General features: G+C 34.0%; 1 protein-coding gene across 4 annotated transcripts in view; it reads left to right on the top strand.

The window, feature by feature from the left end:
- Nucleotides 1–16,957, top strand: part of Hem (Nck associated protein 1 Hem) — a 41,500-nt gene that overhangs the window by 23,930 nt on the left and 613 nt on the right. For 2 of the 4 annotated variants that reach the window (XM_067093449.1, XM_067093450.1), the window contains exons 19-25: nt 905–998; nt 2,446–2,606; nt 5,689–5,709; nt 14,746–14,830; nt 15,006–15,094; nt 15,922–16,059; nt 16,243–16,332. In XM_067093449.1, the coding sequence (XP_066949550.1) occupies nt 905–998; nt 2,446–2,606; nt 5,689–5,709; nt 14,746–14,830; nt 15,006–15,094; nt 15,922–16,059; nt 16,243–16,332 (678 nt within the window). The remainder of the gene's footprint in view (nt 1–904; nt 999–2,445; nt 2,607–5,688; nt 5,710–14,745; nt 14,831–15,005; nt 15,095–15,921; nt 16,060–16,242; nt 16,333–16,957) is intronic. The other 2 variants (XM_067093451.1, XM_067093452.1) reach the window with 1 other exon arrangement.

Raw genomic sequence — 16,957 nt, 5'->3', positions numbered from 1 at the left:
GGATGATCCCATTTGGGATAATTAGCCTTTATTAATGTATATTGATGAAGATTTGACATTTTATATCAAAGAAAACATGCCAAACTTTCATCAGTATGCACCAAACTCTTGCCATATCAATGAGTTGGTCTGTGAATGTTTCGAATGAACCTTGGAAAAATATTTTAATAATTTTTTTATGTATTTTGTTGAAACAGACTGAGTAAAAGCAAATAATGTGTAATAGAGGTCACTACTGGTGGTGCCAGTCTTTGGATGACTACCACTAGATTTAACAATTTTTTTTACGCAGTTGAAATTTCATGTACATGAAGTATGTGAATCTAACTGCTCCATCCTTGAAAAATGCAAATTGCAGAAAGCCTCCACATTAGATTCAGTAATGAGATTCGATAATTATGGTAATTAATAATGCATTCATTTATTCACTATTGTCTGGCCTTAGCAGAGGCATGTGCTGTACTTCAAGTATTCTTATTTTTGGTTGTGAATTACAGAGTTTTGTCGTGATTTAGTATTTTTTTTTTTCTCAAACATTTGCATATATAAAATTGAGAGATGAATTATTGTTTGTCTATGTACTTTGTTGTTTGTAAATTTTATTTTTTATGTTTGTTTAGATGTTTTATTTTACTCCACATTTATAGATGAAGGTAAAATTATAAATAGTTAGAATGTGGCTCAACAACATCTAGACTGTGTCTAGCAGTGGAAGTATGATTTAGGTTTTGGTTGAATTCTAACAGTTGCAACTACCAGTTTGGGTGCATTTTAATATACATTTTGAGTCTTCAGTTTCTCTGGAAGTTATTTCATTGTCATGATTGTACAAATTCTTATTGGTTCTTTTGCATGCTCATGATGTGTTATGTTTGTTTATTTAAACCACTGTTTCTTTTTACAGAAACTTGTTATTTTAAATAAAGAGGTCTTACTGTCTATGAGAACAAACTTTGATAAGCCAGACCAGATGAAAGAGCTCTTCAAAAAACTTCAGCGTAAGTACATTTTATATCGTTACCTATTCGGCAGTTTCTGTCTGTACAATCAGTGTTTTAAGTTTTAAAAGTCAGTGAAAGTGATTGCCATTATGATGTAGGTAGATATTATAGAATAATGAGACATTGTGATATGGTTAATAATCGTTATTTTTCCATTGAGTGTAAGTGCATGTCGGAGCCATAACACCCTTAATGCCATCAATCAATTCTGATGGTACAATTCCAATGAAAGCTAACAGTAAGAGAAAATATACAGTACAGTATTTTGCAGACCAAATACACAGCATATGCCCAAGTTTGGAGGATAATAGTGGAAAATCCCCCATAGGTGCAAAACAAATTGATGAAATATTTTACATTTACAGTGTACAATGCCATGCCTAGTTACAGAAAAAAGTCACAATTTTTTCCCGAAGATTTGTTGAGCTTTTAAATAGACCCTCTTTAATCTTACCTCTAGGCAGTTTCTATACTACCATAATTTTAGTTGCCAGGTAATAATGGAAGATGATGCTGTGAGAGATAAGAATGTTAAGATTGGCATTCATAAACTTTTTCTTAACACTCAGTAAAATATGAAATTGACAGAAGGGGTACAGGATTTTGGTTGAAGCTGACTTGGAGTTGTTATTAACATGGATTGCCGGAATAGTACATTATGCATTAAATTTGTGGAAAAATATCCAATATCAGGAAATGCATGAAAGAAATTCAGTCATTGTAATGCTCAAAAAGAAATTTTAAATGAGCTACATTAAAAGGAATGACAAGTTCTGAGTTACCTGTGTCATAGGGATGAGAAATGTTTGAAACCAAAGTAATCAGTTCTTTAAGATGGCAGTAAGGTTAAGTCTCTAAACTGAAGAACTGCTCCAATAGGAGTTAACTGATAGACCTATAGGAGTTGCAGTCCAGAGGATTTCACTACCCCAGTAGTAAAGCTGTGTCACATAAATATGAAGAAGATTTGAATATGCATTTTAAAACCTTTCTTATATTGTTTAGGAAAACAACTATTTTGGAAAACATTTTTAAAGTCTTTTAATTAATCATTATTGTTATTTGAAAGAATGTTAGGTATTTTCTTGGTAACTTTCCATGCAAAGGTCACTACTTACAGTGTGCATTGTATAGTGTATTGTTAGCGTTGTTGAAGGCCCTTTTTATAGCATCCCTTTGGTTCCCAGGTATGTTGGTTTTTCTTTGGTCTTATTGTTATTGTCTTATTGTTCCTATTGCTACTTCAGTTTCTTATATACTTGTGGAAAGGTATAGACTATGTAAAAATTTGTTTTGCAAAATGGATTAAAGTTTTTTTTTAATGTGAAGGAAATTATGAAGGAATTTCTTGCAAGTCAGGTTTAAGGTGTGGAATTACATGTACTTTTAGATGGTCTTCATTTTCGGATTTGCTATTCATACAGTGTTTATAAATATTTTGCAGAGGTGGATAGCGTTTTATCCCGAATGCAGATAATAGGTGTAATACTCTGCTTCCGTCAGCTAGCACAAGAGGCTCTCACAGATGTGCTAGAAAACCGCATTCCTTTCCTAATGTCATCCATAGCAGACTTCAGGCACCACGTTCCAAATGGTGACACAATGGTTTGTATAATATTTTTCTTTATAACTTTATCAGTAGTTGCCTTTCCACTCTTGATTTTTTTTATGAAACATGAGAACATCATTAGAAAATAGTTAGGTGTTAATGACAAGTTTTTTATTACACAAAAATATCTATCTTAATATTTTATAACAAAATAGTTTTTAAGTTGTCCACATAACTGAATGCTGAGGGATAATGTGCAGTTTGTGTACAGCATCTCAGAAAAGATTTTCATTGAAGTTTCAGAAAAGTTGTACATGTGATTATGTATAACTATCACAGAGTAAATTTACTTGGTAATTGAATGCACTATTTTTTATCTAATTGTATTTCAGCAGAATTTTGTAATGTTGATTGTTGTCTTGCATTTCTGAGCAAAGAAATTTACTAAACTATTGACTCTCATTTTCGTGAGTGCCATTGTTCATAGTATTACTAGGGTGTTGCAAAAACGTACATCAGAATCCCTCCAGGAAAATTCTAGTTTTTATACCATTTCTTTTAAACACTTTCATTCTAAATACTGTAGTTGATGATTGTTAATATTAATTCCATGTATGTGTAATTTGTTTTCATGTAAGCTATCCACACGTTTGATGTATGTTTTATGATTTCAGAAGTCACTCTCACAAACATTCCGAAGTTTTCAGTTTTGTGGACGGTATTTTTTATGAAAAGTTTACTTGTTCGGAAGTGATAACTCTTGTTACTTGTCAATTCCATAGGTGAATAAAATGCAGTGTCATTCATATGAATTATTAGTTGTAAGAAAGGGAGTCTTCAGAAAGCTTTCATAGGAAACAAACACAAGTACATGCAAAAATAGTAGTGTATGTTCAAATAAGAAACAGATTCTGTGGTGTGAAAGATCTCATTACTAAATGATATGTTGGTCAGAGAAATTAGCTGTCCATTTTTGTTGTTTTTGCTCTACTGTTAGCTACTCACTTGTGAACAGGCATATAATGCGAGTTGAAAAATACAGTATTTCTGGTGAAATGAAGCGCAAGGTGTAATCGTCACCACAGCTAATGAAAAGATTTTATGGTACGTAGACATTTTTAGATAACTTTTACTTTAGGTAATAACACTAGATGCCACTTTATTTTAGGAAGGTAATTTTCATTTTTGTAAGTGCTGTAGTTCGAGGAAAAATAATTACACGTACTATAGAGAAATTTTAACAGTGTGTAAATTTTCCCAAACAAGTACTATACAGAAGTAATTTTTACATAGTGACAAGTTTAATTAACAAATCTTGAACAGTTTATTTACAGATTCTCAGATTATCGCCCGATCTTGATTCCAGTGCAGGTATTTCTAACCCTTAAAATGAATCGGATTAATGATAGGCTGTTCTTAAGTCAACAAGAGGGTATTTGTATGAACCTCTGTTGGCGCTATAAATGCTGAACTATTGCCTTTAAAATAATTGTATTAGTGTTTGCTCACCGCATTTGTTCAAGGTTAAACCATATTAGCAAGAACTTGATGTAAATGTTTCCAATTTTAAAAACCAAACGCGTAAAGTAACTAAACAAAGAGCCTATTGCAGTCAAATGGAATGAATTGAAAGGATAAACCTAGTTTGTGGATGCAGTTTGAGATATAGTCCATCATCTTTTTAAAATATCAGCCAGTGCTCTCACTCATAGAAAATGATTGCATTTGCATCACATTGATAAAATCTTGAAAAAGCTAGTCATTGATAGAAGGGTAGCAAGGTGCGATTTAGTGAAATATATATTATATTTTTATACCTGGAGAAGATTTTTTATTGGTCTTTTTATGTAGTCTTGTTACCTGATATCATCAGAATGCTTTTTTGATCCACACATAGGGAATATGATAAAACTCTAGCACATTATTGCTTCGTAATTTTTTTATTATTGTACATTGTGAGTAGTTAAGTAGTAGCTATTTTACACAACTGAAGGACATATTGATGGTTACCACAGGTTGGTAATTTTAATTGACAAACTGAAGCATAAAGTTTTTAACATTTGAGATAGTCTGTAACATCTATGACTTCCTTGACATTGAGTTTACACATCAGTTCAGTTGGTTTGAAGAATTGCTTGCCATGAGGAGTGAAAAAAGTTCAGTGTAATGTGGGGTACATATCATCTTAGATTAATTATTCCTTAACTTTACACGCTAATGCTAATACAATCTTGCATATTCAAGTACGTCACCTGATTTATTTTGCCTTTGCAAGGTTTTTTTGGAATTCCTTTGTAAGTGCAAGAATAGGTATTGTTATCCATTACATTTTGTGCTGTTTCACGAATTACTGTTTGTATATAGCAGTGAAATCCCACCCCACCCAAGCACATTTAGATCCACTCTCTTAGCCATAACACCGTTTAATCCAGGGTTACTTCAATATGACTTTTCTTATGGTTATTTTTAGTCTTCATCTTTCTCAGGATACTATGCTTAAACCATAACTGCAATCTCAACATCATAATAATAATAATGTATTTATAGTTCATGCTTAAGTATTAACATGCTTTTTACTCATAAGGTCCTATTTAGCTTCTTTTCTCGATAGGTATGACCCAGGTGTTTGTTGTATTCTCTGCTAATTCTCATACAAATTACTATATAGAAAATATTGATAATTTAGAAATTATTATTTTGAAATTCATTTCCTTTATCATTTGGTTTGAATTAGATTTGTCTTTTTTGCCTACAATTCCCAAGTGTTTTTTTGTGCAAAAGTATCTCAAACACCTAGGACACATTCAGCTGTGGAGGATTTTGTAAAAAGTTTCATAAAGCTTGTTTCAGGCACTGAATAATTGATTACCGTAGTAAAATTTTTGAAGGTGCTTCTCGTTACTGTAGGTGTATAACATTATGGTATCAGATATATCCTTTGTGGGGTTTAGAAGCCATTTAAGGAAGTGAGGTGTTCTAATGAGGAAAATATTCCAGATCTCTAGTGCACAATGTAATATTATAGAAAAGAGCAGTGATTGAAATTTATACCATTTTAAGAATACACTGGAAAGCATTGGTGGACTAAATACTAATATGCTGTTCCTTCCCATATGATGCGGTGTTGCTCATGAGCAGATTGAGAACATTAAGCTACAGGTTAGCCGAGAGTGAGTTCTTTTTAGCATGCTCTGGAGAAGGTGGAAGTAAGAGTTGGTGGTGGTGAGATTAGGGGGTTCTTATCCAGTTCTAAGACTGAATGCTGTCATATGATCTGTAGGTCATGAAAAGGATTCTTAAATAAGTGCCCTCTTAATGGTAGAAAGCATTAAATATGTCACTGAAAATTTCATTTTGCTGTTTATCAATTGGATTGTTTTAAATGCAGTATATCCTAGTCCTTTTTTTGACTTGCTTGAAGATCAGTTGATTGGTGATGGTGTTATAATAAAATTAATAACCTTACAATGAATACGAAGTGACAAATGACTGTGTTTGGTTAGCTTCTAGAAGTAAAGCCCTACATGTTTTGTCACTGCATTCTGATCATTCAGCCATTTCAGGAATCTTTGCAGCCATGTAATTTAACTCAAATGAAATTGGGACCTAAGGTTTTCTTGCTTATGCACGTCTTCAGTCTTTTATTTCCTGATATAGTACTTATAACTTTTTAGCCCCGTTTATGTATTTAATCTTTTCTTTTCTTGTTTTGATATTTGTTATGTTTATAATGAAATAATCTTAATTTTATACCTTCAGTCTTTATGGTATGTATGCTCTTTGAAGAGAGTCAGACCAAGCTGTGTGATGAGAATTTGAAGTTTCCTTTATAGTGTAGCTCATCGTTAGAGCGTTTTCTTGTAGAATTTATATTTGTTTGAAAAATAGCCAGTAAATATTTCATGTACACTTGGCCTTTCTCTTGATTTTGGGTTTTGCATATTAGTTTCCACATGCCTTGTCTTCCTTCTTGCTAATGGTCAGTTGATATTTGATAAGGTCTGTAGCCAGCAGTTGATTTCTTTTTGAGGCTAAAGCTTAAGTGCTACAACCAGTTTGTGTTTGCATTTACCTGTTTTATTGGATTAATAATTTTTTTTTTTGGTTGGTTTTGGATATTTGTGTATGAGGTTGTATTTTATTAACCTTGTAGATGATTTTGAATTGAACTGTACTTACATTACCTTTTTGTATCAACCTAATTTTAGTTGAACTTTAGTTTTACTGTTAGTATGTAAATTGTGTGAAGTGCTTAGTTTTAGATTTATTTCCATTTGCTGTTTGTATGAAGAAATGGGATTGTCTCAATAATGAGTGGAAGGTTTTGTGGTGTATTCAGGTGGAATTTTAACCTTATTCATGAAATTATATCCAAGTCATAGCATTATCTTTCCATATACTTACCTGTATGGTACAATTTACAAAACTTAATTTAGATTGGAATGCTGTGGTGGTAGTTGAGAAAGCAATCACCAGTAGACAAAAATAGTACTGAGTCTTCCTGTATGGTGTGTATTCCCCTTTATGTGTATGTGGGAGCTCCCTCACTCATTATGTAACTAATGCCATTACTATGTAGACAGTAGTATTGGTGTGAGCTCTGATATCGATTTCTTCATCTCTGGATAGAGTTGATAGAGGTATTATTTGCCTCAACACAAACCCACTACTTTATGAAGTAGATCCAGAATCATTGGCAAAGTTTCATGGAAAATGTTGAAAGAGATCCCTGTCTGATGTGTCAAGAACATCTGATGATAGTGCCTACTCCGTTTGATTTTTCTGAGGCCTGTGACCACTTCACAATCCTCTAAGCTAGGCAAGCTTGAAAGTTATTTATTTTTTACTTTGTGTTTACAGGTGGAACTGTTGAAAGCCCTTCCTGATGGTTGGGCTCATGTATCCAGCCAAGAAGACCACATTTTTGGGGACAGATCTGGACACTAAAACTGCTCAAGTTCACTCAAGGGACAGAATTCAAAGGTTTTCTCTTCCCTGCAAAACTGCATCCAGATTTGAGCTGCTCTTGCTTAGATGTGGCAGTGAATAATAGGTCATCTTGTTTTTATTTTTTCTTCTTGAAGAAACTGGTTACCCACATTTTATTCTGGATTCTGGATCGGTGCCCCTGTATCTTGAGGTTCTTGCATGAACAGTAAATGCTGAATTACTGTTCAGATCCACCATACCCAGCAGCATTGAAAATGAACACCAAGTATTGGGAAAATTCTTATTGTACTGGAGAAAGTTTATTACTCTTCTGGTGTCGTGGCTACCCTAGTTGCCCCCTTTTGGCTTCTACAAGGCTGGTTCCTAGACCCTCTGGCCCCTTTTGATAGATGTTTCCAGGTCCCTTCCACAGTGGAGAAATTCTTACACCAACTTCTCTGTACAGAGTTTCACATGAACCATGACAATTTTAGCCTTCCCACTGGGTGGTTATCAAGTGAGGCTCTAATAAGAACAGTTAGAACAGCTGAAGTCATTGTTACCCAGGAATGAGATCCACCTTTAACTTGTGTTAAACAAAAGGGAGTCTTTTTTTTTTTTTTTTTAGTGGAAGGAGCTTTGATCCTGCCAAAGCCTCAATTTCCCATGTAACTGAGTAGTATTTCTATATTTTTCTCCCTTAGTACAAGTGCTTGAAATTTATGGTCTAGGTTTGGGTACTTCTCCTGAATAAGAAGGATATGTCAGCGTATTCCCAGTTGAAATTTTTCCATGTTCCTTAGAACTTTGATGGTTCCTCCCCAAGAGCAACTGGATCAACATTAACTAAAAAACCATGTGCCTGCTAGCTTTTATCTCTGCTTATCAGATTGGCGAGTTTCATACTCTTTCAAGCTAAGTTATTCTAAGAATTACTATAAGGGTATTCTGTATTGTTCTAGATTTAATAACAAAGACACAGACAGCTACTTCTTATCACTGGACTTCATCTGATTTGTAGGAAGAGCTATGATTAAGAATCTTTGGAAGACTAAGATTATTAGGAAAAAGTGACTTAAGAACACTGTATGCTTTGGGTTAAGGCAAGTGATTATGAGAAAGTCTCTGAGAAACAGAACTCCTAGGTGAAAATCATGGATCTCTAAATAGTGGCACTGTCAACCTTGTTACTATGTAAGATATGTCTTGAAGTTCTTACAGTTTTAAATGCCATATCTTGATGATACCAGTCAAGTTTCACATAAATATCTGTATGTTTTTCAAAGGACCTGAAGTGGCATCAGGTCAGGTTTTATTTAGTCCTAGGGTAAGGTATTGGAGAGTTATCTTTTTTATCGCCATAACTCACCTTCTTTGTCCATCCTTCTTCCTCCTTAGTGGAGAATCTGTGGGTACCCCATTTTTTGTTATGATTGATGAAATGTCCAGATTACAAACAGTTTTACTTGAATTGTGGCTGTGCATCTCACAACTGCTGGTTAGTCCTCAAGGCTTTCAGGCACTACATGATCTTTTACTCGAGGAGTAATAGGTTTAAGGAGCAAGAAACATGGTTAAAAGAAATTCCCATTATTTGTACCAAGAGTCTTCCTCCCAAACCTAGACATAATAATGAGCGATTCAGTATTAGACCTATGGAACCAGGGGTGCATGTGCCACTGACCTGGGCTCGGAAAGATCTGAATTTATTGTCTGCAAGTTTTTGCAAACTCACAAAAAACTTTGCAAAATTAATGGTTGCATCTTGGGAAAGAAAAATTTTTCTTCTCACATATTATTATTTGTACCAAGAATGCATTCCTCATGTTCACCTAATTAGGTGTCTTTTCTGTAGTCATTTTACTTTGTCAAGACAGCAACGACATTTCTGACTTAGCGAGTAAAGGGCCTCCCAGCAGTTGATGCTCACCAGAGAGGAAAATTCAAGAATTCATCCAACTATTGATGATTCTTTCTGGCTAACACCATATAGAATTTTGTGTACAAAATGTAAAAAATGTAATAAGTACTATATTATTCAGATTTGATTAACATTCAAGTGCGGTATTCACATTATTGTTGCAGGGAAAATATATGGAATATATATTTTTTAAAATATTTATTTTAATGTTGTTTGTATACTTGAGTCAGAAATGGACTGTCAAAAAGGCATTTGTATACTTAAAACTGGTACTTTTTTTTAAAATAAATTTGGAATGTCCATATGTAAAAAGTGGTTCATGAGAAACCATATCATAGTGTAAAATTAGACAACCGTGTAAGCTTAATCACACATTCAGCATATATTATGCTGTGGGGACATTATTCATCACCTTTAAATCCATTAGTACCAAGTTTATTTCAGTTTATATTTGTTTTGTCAAAATCCCATCAGTCATATACTCGTATAAGCCCTCGTTCATAGTTTTTATTGTCCCCAGTCTCACAGTCTTTTGTCTGACAGACGGAAGTATGGTCATCTAATGATGTGTGCTGCTTGAACCCACAACTATGCATCAGTTACCCACCCTCTCATATTTCATGAATTTGTAGGTTGTTATAAACACTGTCAAGGATTCCCAATCTCATTTCCTGTCAGTAGGGTGGGTATTTTTCAGTGTTACTTCTAATCAAGACCACTGTAGCAGGTACTTTTCAGCCACAAGTGTGTGTGTGTGTGTGTGTGTGTCTGGATCAATGGTTTTGTGGTGCAGTTGGCCATAGAATAGTTACATTTTTTCACATATCCTGAGAAATTTGCCCTTTTATAAAATTCAGTTGCATTTACCAATCTGTATATATTCTGTCTATATTTTGTCATTTTCCCAGAATTTGTTATTGGCTTGTTAGTATTGCTGCTTGCATTAAACTAATAGATATTTTGTTTACATTAGCAATGACCTCTTGCATTGATTTCTGTACTTGACTGTAAGCAAAGAGTAAATTACTGTAGCATTTTATTCTTTTTAGTATTTGTAATTTTTGGGTAATTTTTATACCTTTTTTTATATAGTTAGGTCCCCAAGAATGTGCCATTAGATCAGCCCATAGGCTAGGTTAGATGAGGGTACCAGCAGCTAGTGGTTTTGGCGATATGCTGCATGTAAAATTAACTCGGAACACCTTAGACATTACTTTAAATGTGTTTGTAACTACTGTGGTTATCAGTAACAAATACATGAGTTAGCTCCATCAGCATAAACACAATTTAATGTCTTGTCAAAGGTTTTGTCTTTGCTGTGGATCTTTGGGCTCCATTTCTGATCTTTAAATGTGTGTGTCATAATATATGGTGGGTGCCCTTGCTTTCCTGAATTAGCCAACACATATATAAATACCTAAGTTCCTTATTTTACACTCTAAAGGGCTCGAAGTTATCAGTTTTAATTCCTGACCTTTCCTTTGTCAATTGCTGCCCGGGATCCTTTGGGTCTTAGTCACTATTCTCAAGCATTCAGCAGTTTTTGGTCACGTATGAGTGATAGCTTATGGATGGAACAAACTGTATCTTTATAAAACAAAATTAGATTTTTAAAATTAAACCATCCCTCCTCATCCCTCATATCGTGCAGCCTAATTAATAGTCTACATGAAAAGTGAGGCAAGCAATCAAAAGGTAGCCAAGGCTTCAGGTGGTGCATGTGTTGTACACCTACTTATCTGTCAGACAAGAGTGCAACATATAGAAACATGAAAAGACAATGAATGTTAGCATTTATGAATGATGGGTTCTAAGTAGAAAAAGAAACTGTTTTATAATCAAACAAGTATTCAGAATGGTGATGAATATGGAACAAGTCAAAGAATAGTCAGAGAATAGAACACATACATATGAGAAGAGGGAAAACCAGCTTATGTTAGAGTGGTAAGGGAAAAATAAATAGAAAAAAGGAACTGATGTAGATGAAAAACATATAAATTTGTACTTTATGTTGGAAATAAGAAAATTTAAAAAAGGCCATCACACTAAATAGTATTATAGCCTCTCCAAGGTAAATGCCAACATCATTAGCTCCTATAGGGAGTGTGCTCCCTAAATGTACAGTGGAGGCAGTGAATAACCTCCTGTATTTGGTAGGAAGTGTGTTCCACTTATAGTAAAGACAAGTGAAAAACCTCGTATATTGATTATTGTGACTATCTCACCCCAATTCTGAACGCTCAAGCAAAGAATGGTAGATGAAGTTTCCTACTGAAATAGAACTTTTGAAAGTGTTCAAGGATGTTTTCCCAAATGTTATATATCAGTTTTCACTTCTGGGAAAAGAATACAAATAAAGGCAATAACTGTGAATAGAAGTGATATAAAAGCCATTCAAAATTATAATTAAAAAAATACCCTTGCAAAGCAGATTAAGTCTCCACTTCACAAGTTATATGAAAATGGTAAAAATGTAGAAATTTTGGATTCTGTTCCATGTAGATATTAAAAGTAATGAAGAAGCCAGTTAACCAACCAAAGATTCAGCTACGGTGATGAGATCACAAGTAGGTACAGTACAGTATTCCTATTAGTGGTTATAAAACTTCTCTAAAACTTATTATAACTAGTTCATGGCAGAATATATGAAGTGATCTTGATAGTAATAACAAAATAAAACAGATTAAACCCAGTACTGGAACAGGGCTTTATCATCTAAAAAGGAACAATGCTCAAGAAATTTTGACTCTTTGAATGGGCCATCATTGTTGAAGAAGTTGTAGCCTTAGTTTTCTCCTACTGTTTGGTGTCAGTGTAACCTAAAGGCATTTGCACAAGATACCACCTTTCCACACTGTTGTACCATCGCCGTTCAGCCATCATACATATCTCCTGTGTATATAGACTCTGAAGAAGCTTCCCTCTCCATTACTTCGTGGACCTACCAACAGACTTTCATCGATTGATATCAGCAGTGACTTTGTATTTGTTTTATTTCATATTTTGCTGGTGATGTTGGTGTTCTTGACAGTGTCTGTGTTAATGTTAGCCAGGTATCACATTAGGAAGGGTAAGTAAAGATTATTTGTTTTCCATGAGTTTTTATGCAGCGCGCATGCTCAGGCACTGTATATGAAAATGAGACTTGTGCTTGAATAATATTCTTATCTGTGAGTGTGAGATATTCATTGCAGATTATATTTTGATTAGCATTATTTGCGGTCCTTGCTTATTGGCGTTATCGGTTAACGGCGATCCGGTTTCGATCCAGTTTTATGGTGCTTGGCTAATGATGTCATTAACCAGATTTTTGGCGACAGTAAGCGATTTTTGGGGTTGGTAAGCGATTTATTGGCGTCGGTAAACAGTTTATCGATGTTGGTAAGTGGTTTATCGGCGCCGATATGTGGTTAGCGGCACCAATAAGCGGTCAGCACCACCGTTAAGCGGTTATTGGTGCTTACAATGTTGTAATCGCCATTTATTACCATAATTATCTGCGATTTTCAGTTATCAGCAATTTTCGGTTAGTGGCGCTCGGCTGGGAATGGAACCCCCACCGTTAACCGGGAACTGCCCGTATATAATCCATGCCCTTTTGTGCAGTCTTTATTTTATTTAATGCTAGCTTTTAAACAAGTGAAGATAGCACTCCCATATCTTTCAAGAAATTTTAATTTTAGGCTAATGTCAACTGTATCTTTGTTGAAGTTGTATTTTCAGTTGTCATAATTACCTGTCATTTTCATTTATTGTGCTTATGGAGGAACTTTCTATTACTTTTTAAAGAAATAGTTAAAGTAACCTTCAATTTGTTATTGCATTGATGGCCTTGAAATTCATTTAGGGTAGGCACTGTGAAGATGTCAAGCAGCTCATGATTAACAATATTAATTTTTTTTCTAATTATTTGAGAGATTATTCTGTCGTTCAAATAGGATATCTGTCAATAGGTCTGTGTATTTGCTTAATATGTAAATACACACCTTTCTGTAGTGTCAAGTGTTGGAAACTTTGTTGTGTTTAACCTCTTGGTATTGCGTATCTTACCTTCTATAGTCTTTGGTAAGTTTACCATAAGTTTTGTTATTTTTCGATACTGACACCACCCTACTTATGAACATTCAACTTACGAACATTCAGAGCGGGATCGCAAGTAAAAATTGTGTTCAGAATGCTCCCCTTTGCCACCCACTAGTTGAGATTTTGTTTTACGAGCCTTTTCTGTGCACACAATACTGTATGTACAGTGTGCTGTGTTTTAGGATGAAAAAACATACAGTATTGTATTGACTTTATATCATACTGTACTTGAATAGGCATGAAGAGTATAGTAACCAGCATACAAACAGTTCAACATATAAAAGGCAGTCTGGATTGTAACTCGTTTGTAATTAGGGTGGTCTGTACTCTTGTAACAAGCTAGTACCAGTTGTCAGAGACAGTGTTACATAAAATATCTTCGATTACATTGTAATGAAAACAGATACATGTTTGACATTGTCTGGTAATTGTGGATATTTATCTGTATTGTTCATACTTAGTATATTGCAAATGTGGGTCCATAAGTTTTGGTTCACAGTAAAACATGCTAACTAAAAGATTGATATTTTTCATTTTTTAAGGTGAAAAAAGTAAAGTATTTGATATTATTGTAATTAAATGCAAAAGATGAAAAACAGGTGTTGTGTGTACAGTATTACAGTTCCTGAAAAGTTGTCACTTTGAAAAATTGTCATTTCTAGTATCTATAGAATTTAAGTGTAAGTTATCTATTTTATCGTATGCTTTTTGTTTTATTACTATATAAATCAGTCTTGATTTACTGTTGATGAAGATCTCATAAGTGATTTTACTGATTATTTATTATGTGGTGTTTAAGTATATGCTTGATTAAACTGGACTTGTGGTCCTCTGTTAATTTTTATGCCTTTTTTTTTTTTTACTAAGAGTAATTGCTTATTGTTTTAAATTTCGTTTTATTGTAATGTGTATATTGCGCCAAGTTTTAAACAGTATGATAATTATTTGTTCCCTTATATTCTTTAATTTCATTTTAATGCCCTGAGTTGTAAATATAATGAATAAAATGGTTTATTTTGTAATATTATAAATAAGATCTTATGGCTTGCTATAGCATCTTGTTTTAACAAATGTATTTTGGAGTACATATTGCTTTTTGGTCATATTGTGATTTACTTTGGTTTTTCTCTGTTTAAAGAGAGAATAAGTTATATACCTAGACAATTTTCTTACAGTGCTGAAATATTTTTACTAGCTCTGGGCAATGCATATTAAGATTATTTGCGTGTTCGCATATCTCACTTTTATGCCATGTGTTGCAGTTGGTAAATGAGATGTCGTCCGCTGCTGGACACCCTTGTGAAGTAGACCCAGCACTGGTACATGTATTGAGAACGCACAAAAATGGTAAGTTGTTGGTGCTGTGTCTTATATTTTTTGGTAGTTTTGAAATATCAACACCATGCATAAATTATTATAGTGAAGATGCCCAAACAGGTGTTTATATTAAGCCTCAGATATTAATTTCGGGCATAGGTAAATTATTGGTTCTATAAATCGTATCTTTCATATCCCCTAACAGAAGTCCCTGATGAAGAATTTGTGAGTACTTGTTTGTTGATGGTATTTGTAGCTGTATCCATTCCCAAGCTAGCTCGTATGGATAGTACGGTAAGAAATTTGATTTTTAAACTTTTCTTAGCATAAGTGAGCTCAGATTCTGAAGATATAACCTAACTGAATTAAACTGTATTTTTACAACTTTGATCAAGTATTTTCACACCAAACTCATGCTTATGTCTACTGTGTGTCCAGAATATCTTGGGTTCACCCATATTTGTTCTGCCAGACAGAGGGTAGTATATTGAACGAGACTTATGTTCTGCAGGTATGTATCAATCATCCAACTCAGTTTTCATTAAACACCTTCCTAGAAATACTGAAATAAATTGATAATTTTTGGAAGATAGCAAAGAAAATACAGGTAAGGAAAATAATCCAGAAAGTGCAAAATATAAAAAAAGTCAGAAAATTACAAGGCCAAAAGCAGAAGAAAGTATTTACTCTTTCCTGCTGTGCTGTAGCTAGATAAGAATAAACCAGTTAACAAAGATTGCAGCCTATTTGTTGGCACTAACTGTTTATTGATAAATGCTTGAGGATCTGATTCCCGCAACAATTAAACACCTAGGAAGAGCAAACAAAAGCGATACAGTACAGAAGGTTCACAAAAGGGAAGTTGGAGGATGGATACATACCTTTAGTCCAGATGGTATCTGTGCAGAGAACTACCTTGTATCCTGCAGATGAAATAATACAGTAGTGAGCTTGGGATATTCAGGGCTCAAATATTAGGCATAGTTATAATTGATGCCCTGTGATGAAACAAATTTCATTATATGAGGCATTGTTATCTTGATAGAAATGAAGTAAAAATAGTCTTTTATTTTATTTTTTTGTTGGGGAAGATTTTATAATTTTTTTTACAATTCTTTCAGGTTTATAAAACAGCATATGGTGCACATGCAAATAATTCCCATTGTTTGGCTCAGGCTGTGAATACCCTGTTTGCAGCATTATTCACTTACTGTGGGAGAGCACAAGACATTGAGGAGAGGTTGAAAGAATTTTTGGCTGTAAGTTACTGTGCTATTCAGTTTCATAGTAATGTACTGTACCCTGTTTGCCTACCGAGTTCAAGATGCCTTCAGTTCATAGCAAATATGAAATTTTCCAGCTGAAACCTGTGAATTATACTTACTTGATGCATTTTGCTGATTTTTTATCACTGGTAAGATTTGATCATTCATTACTTGCAGCTAGCATCATCAAGTCTCCTTCGATTGGGAAGAGAGAATGATAAAGATGTCATCAAGAATCGAGATGCTACATATATTTTGCTACACCAAGTAAGTTTAAAATTCAAAAACTATGTTTCTGTACCTTATGATGGCCCTCTTCTTATATTTAAAAAGTGTATTACTGAGTTTTTTTATACAGCGTTGTACAGTAATGTTCTAATTATTTGGCTGTCTCATTTTCATTATGCTGTCATAGACAAACACCGCTTGTTGATGTGGGAGAGATACCTCATGATTTTTATTGTCAGTCTTTGCTACTGCAGTGATGGGTTATTGTACAAAATTTTCCCAATTCCCGGGCCATGCAGCCACAAACAGAAATTGTTTTGAATGTTTTTTATGATAAATCTGAGGAGGAGATAAGGTACCTGTCTCAAAAGCACACACCAGAACACTTGAATACCACTCTGATTTTTACAGATTGTTGTAAATCCAATTCTGGTGTTGGACCTGGAGTTTTAAGGGAAGGTTCTAGTCATAGAGGGAACATTGCATAATGTTGCTTCAGATTTTACAGATGAGCTATATGGAAAGATAGTAAAGTGATTAGATAAAAAGTTAATGAAAAAATCAGTTGAATTGATCAAAATACTGGTATAGGCACACTTTAGACAGCATCCTTCTACAAGGAAAGATGAGGTGATAGGAGGAGTATTCATTTCAGAATAATAGG

Source organism: Macrobrachium rosenbergii, chromosome 50 (assembly GCF_040412425.1).
Source record: "Macrobrachium rosenbergii isolate ZJJX-2024 chromosome 50, ASM4041242v1, whole genome shotgun sequence".
Classification (NCBI taxonomy): domain Eukaryota; kingdom Metazoa; phylum Arthropoda; class Malacostraca; order Decapoda; family Palaemonidae; genus Macrobrachium; species Macrobrachium rosenbergii.
The sequence above is the reverse complement of the archived record's forward strand: the minus strand, read 5'-3'. Positions and strand labels throughout refer to the sequence as shown.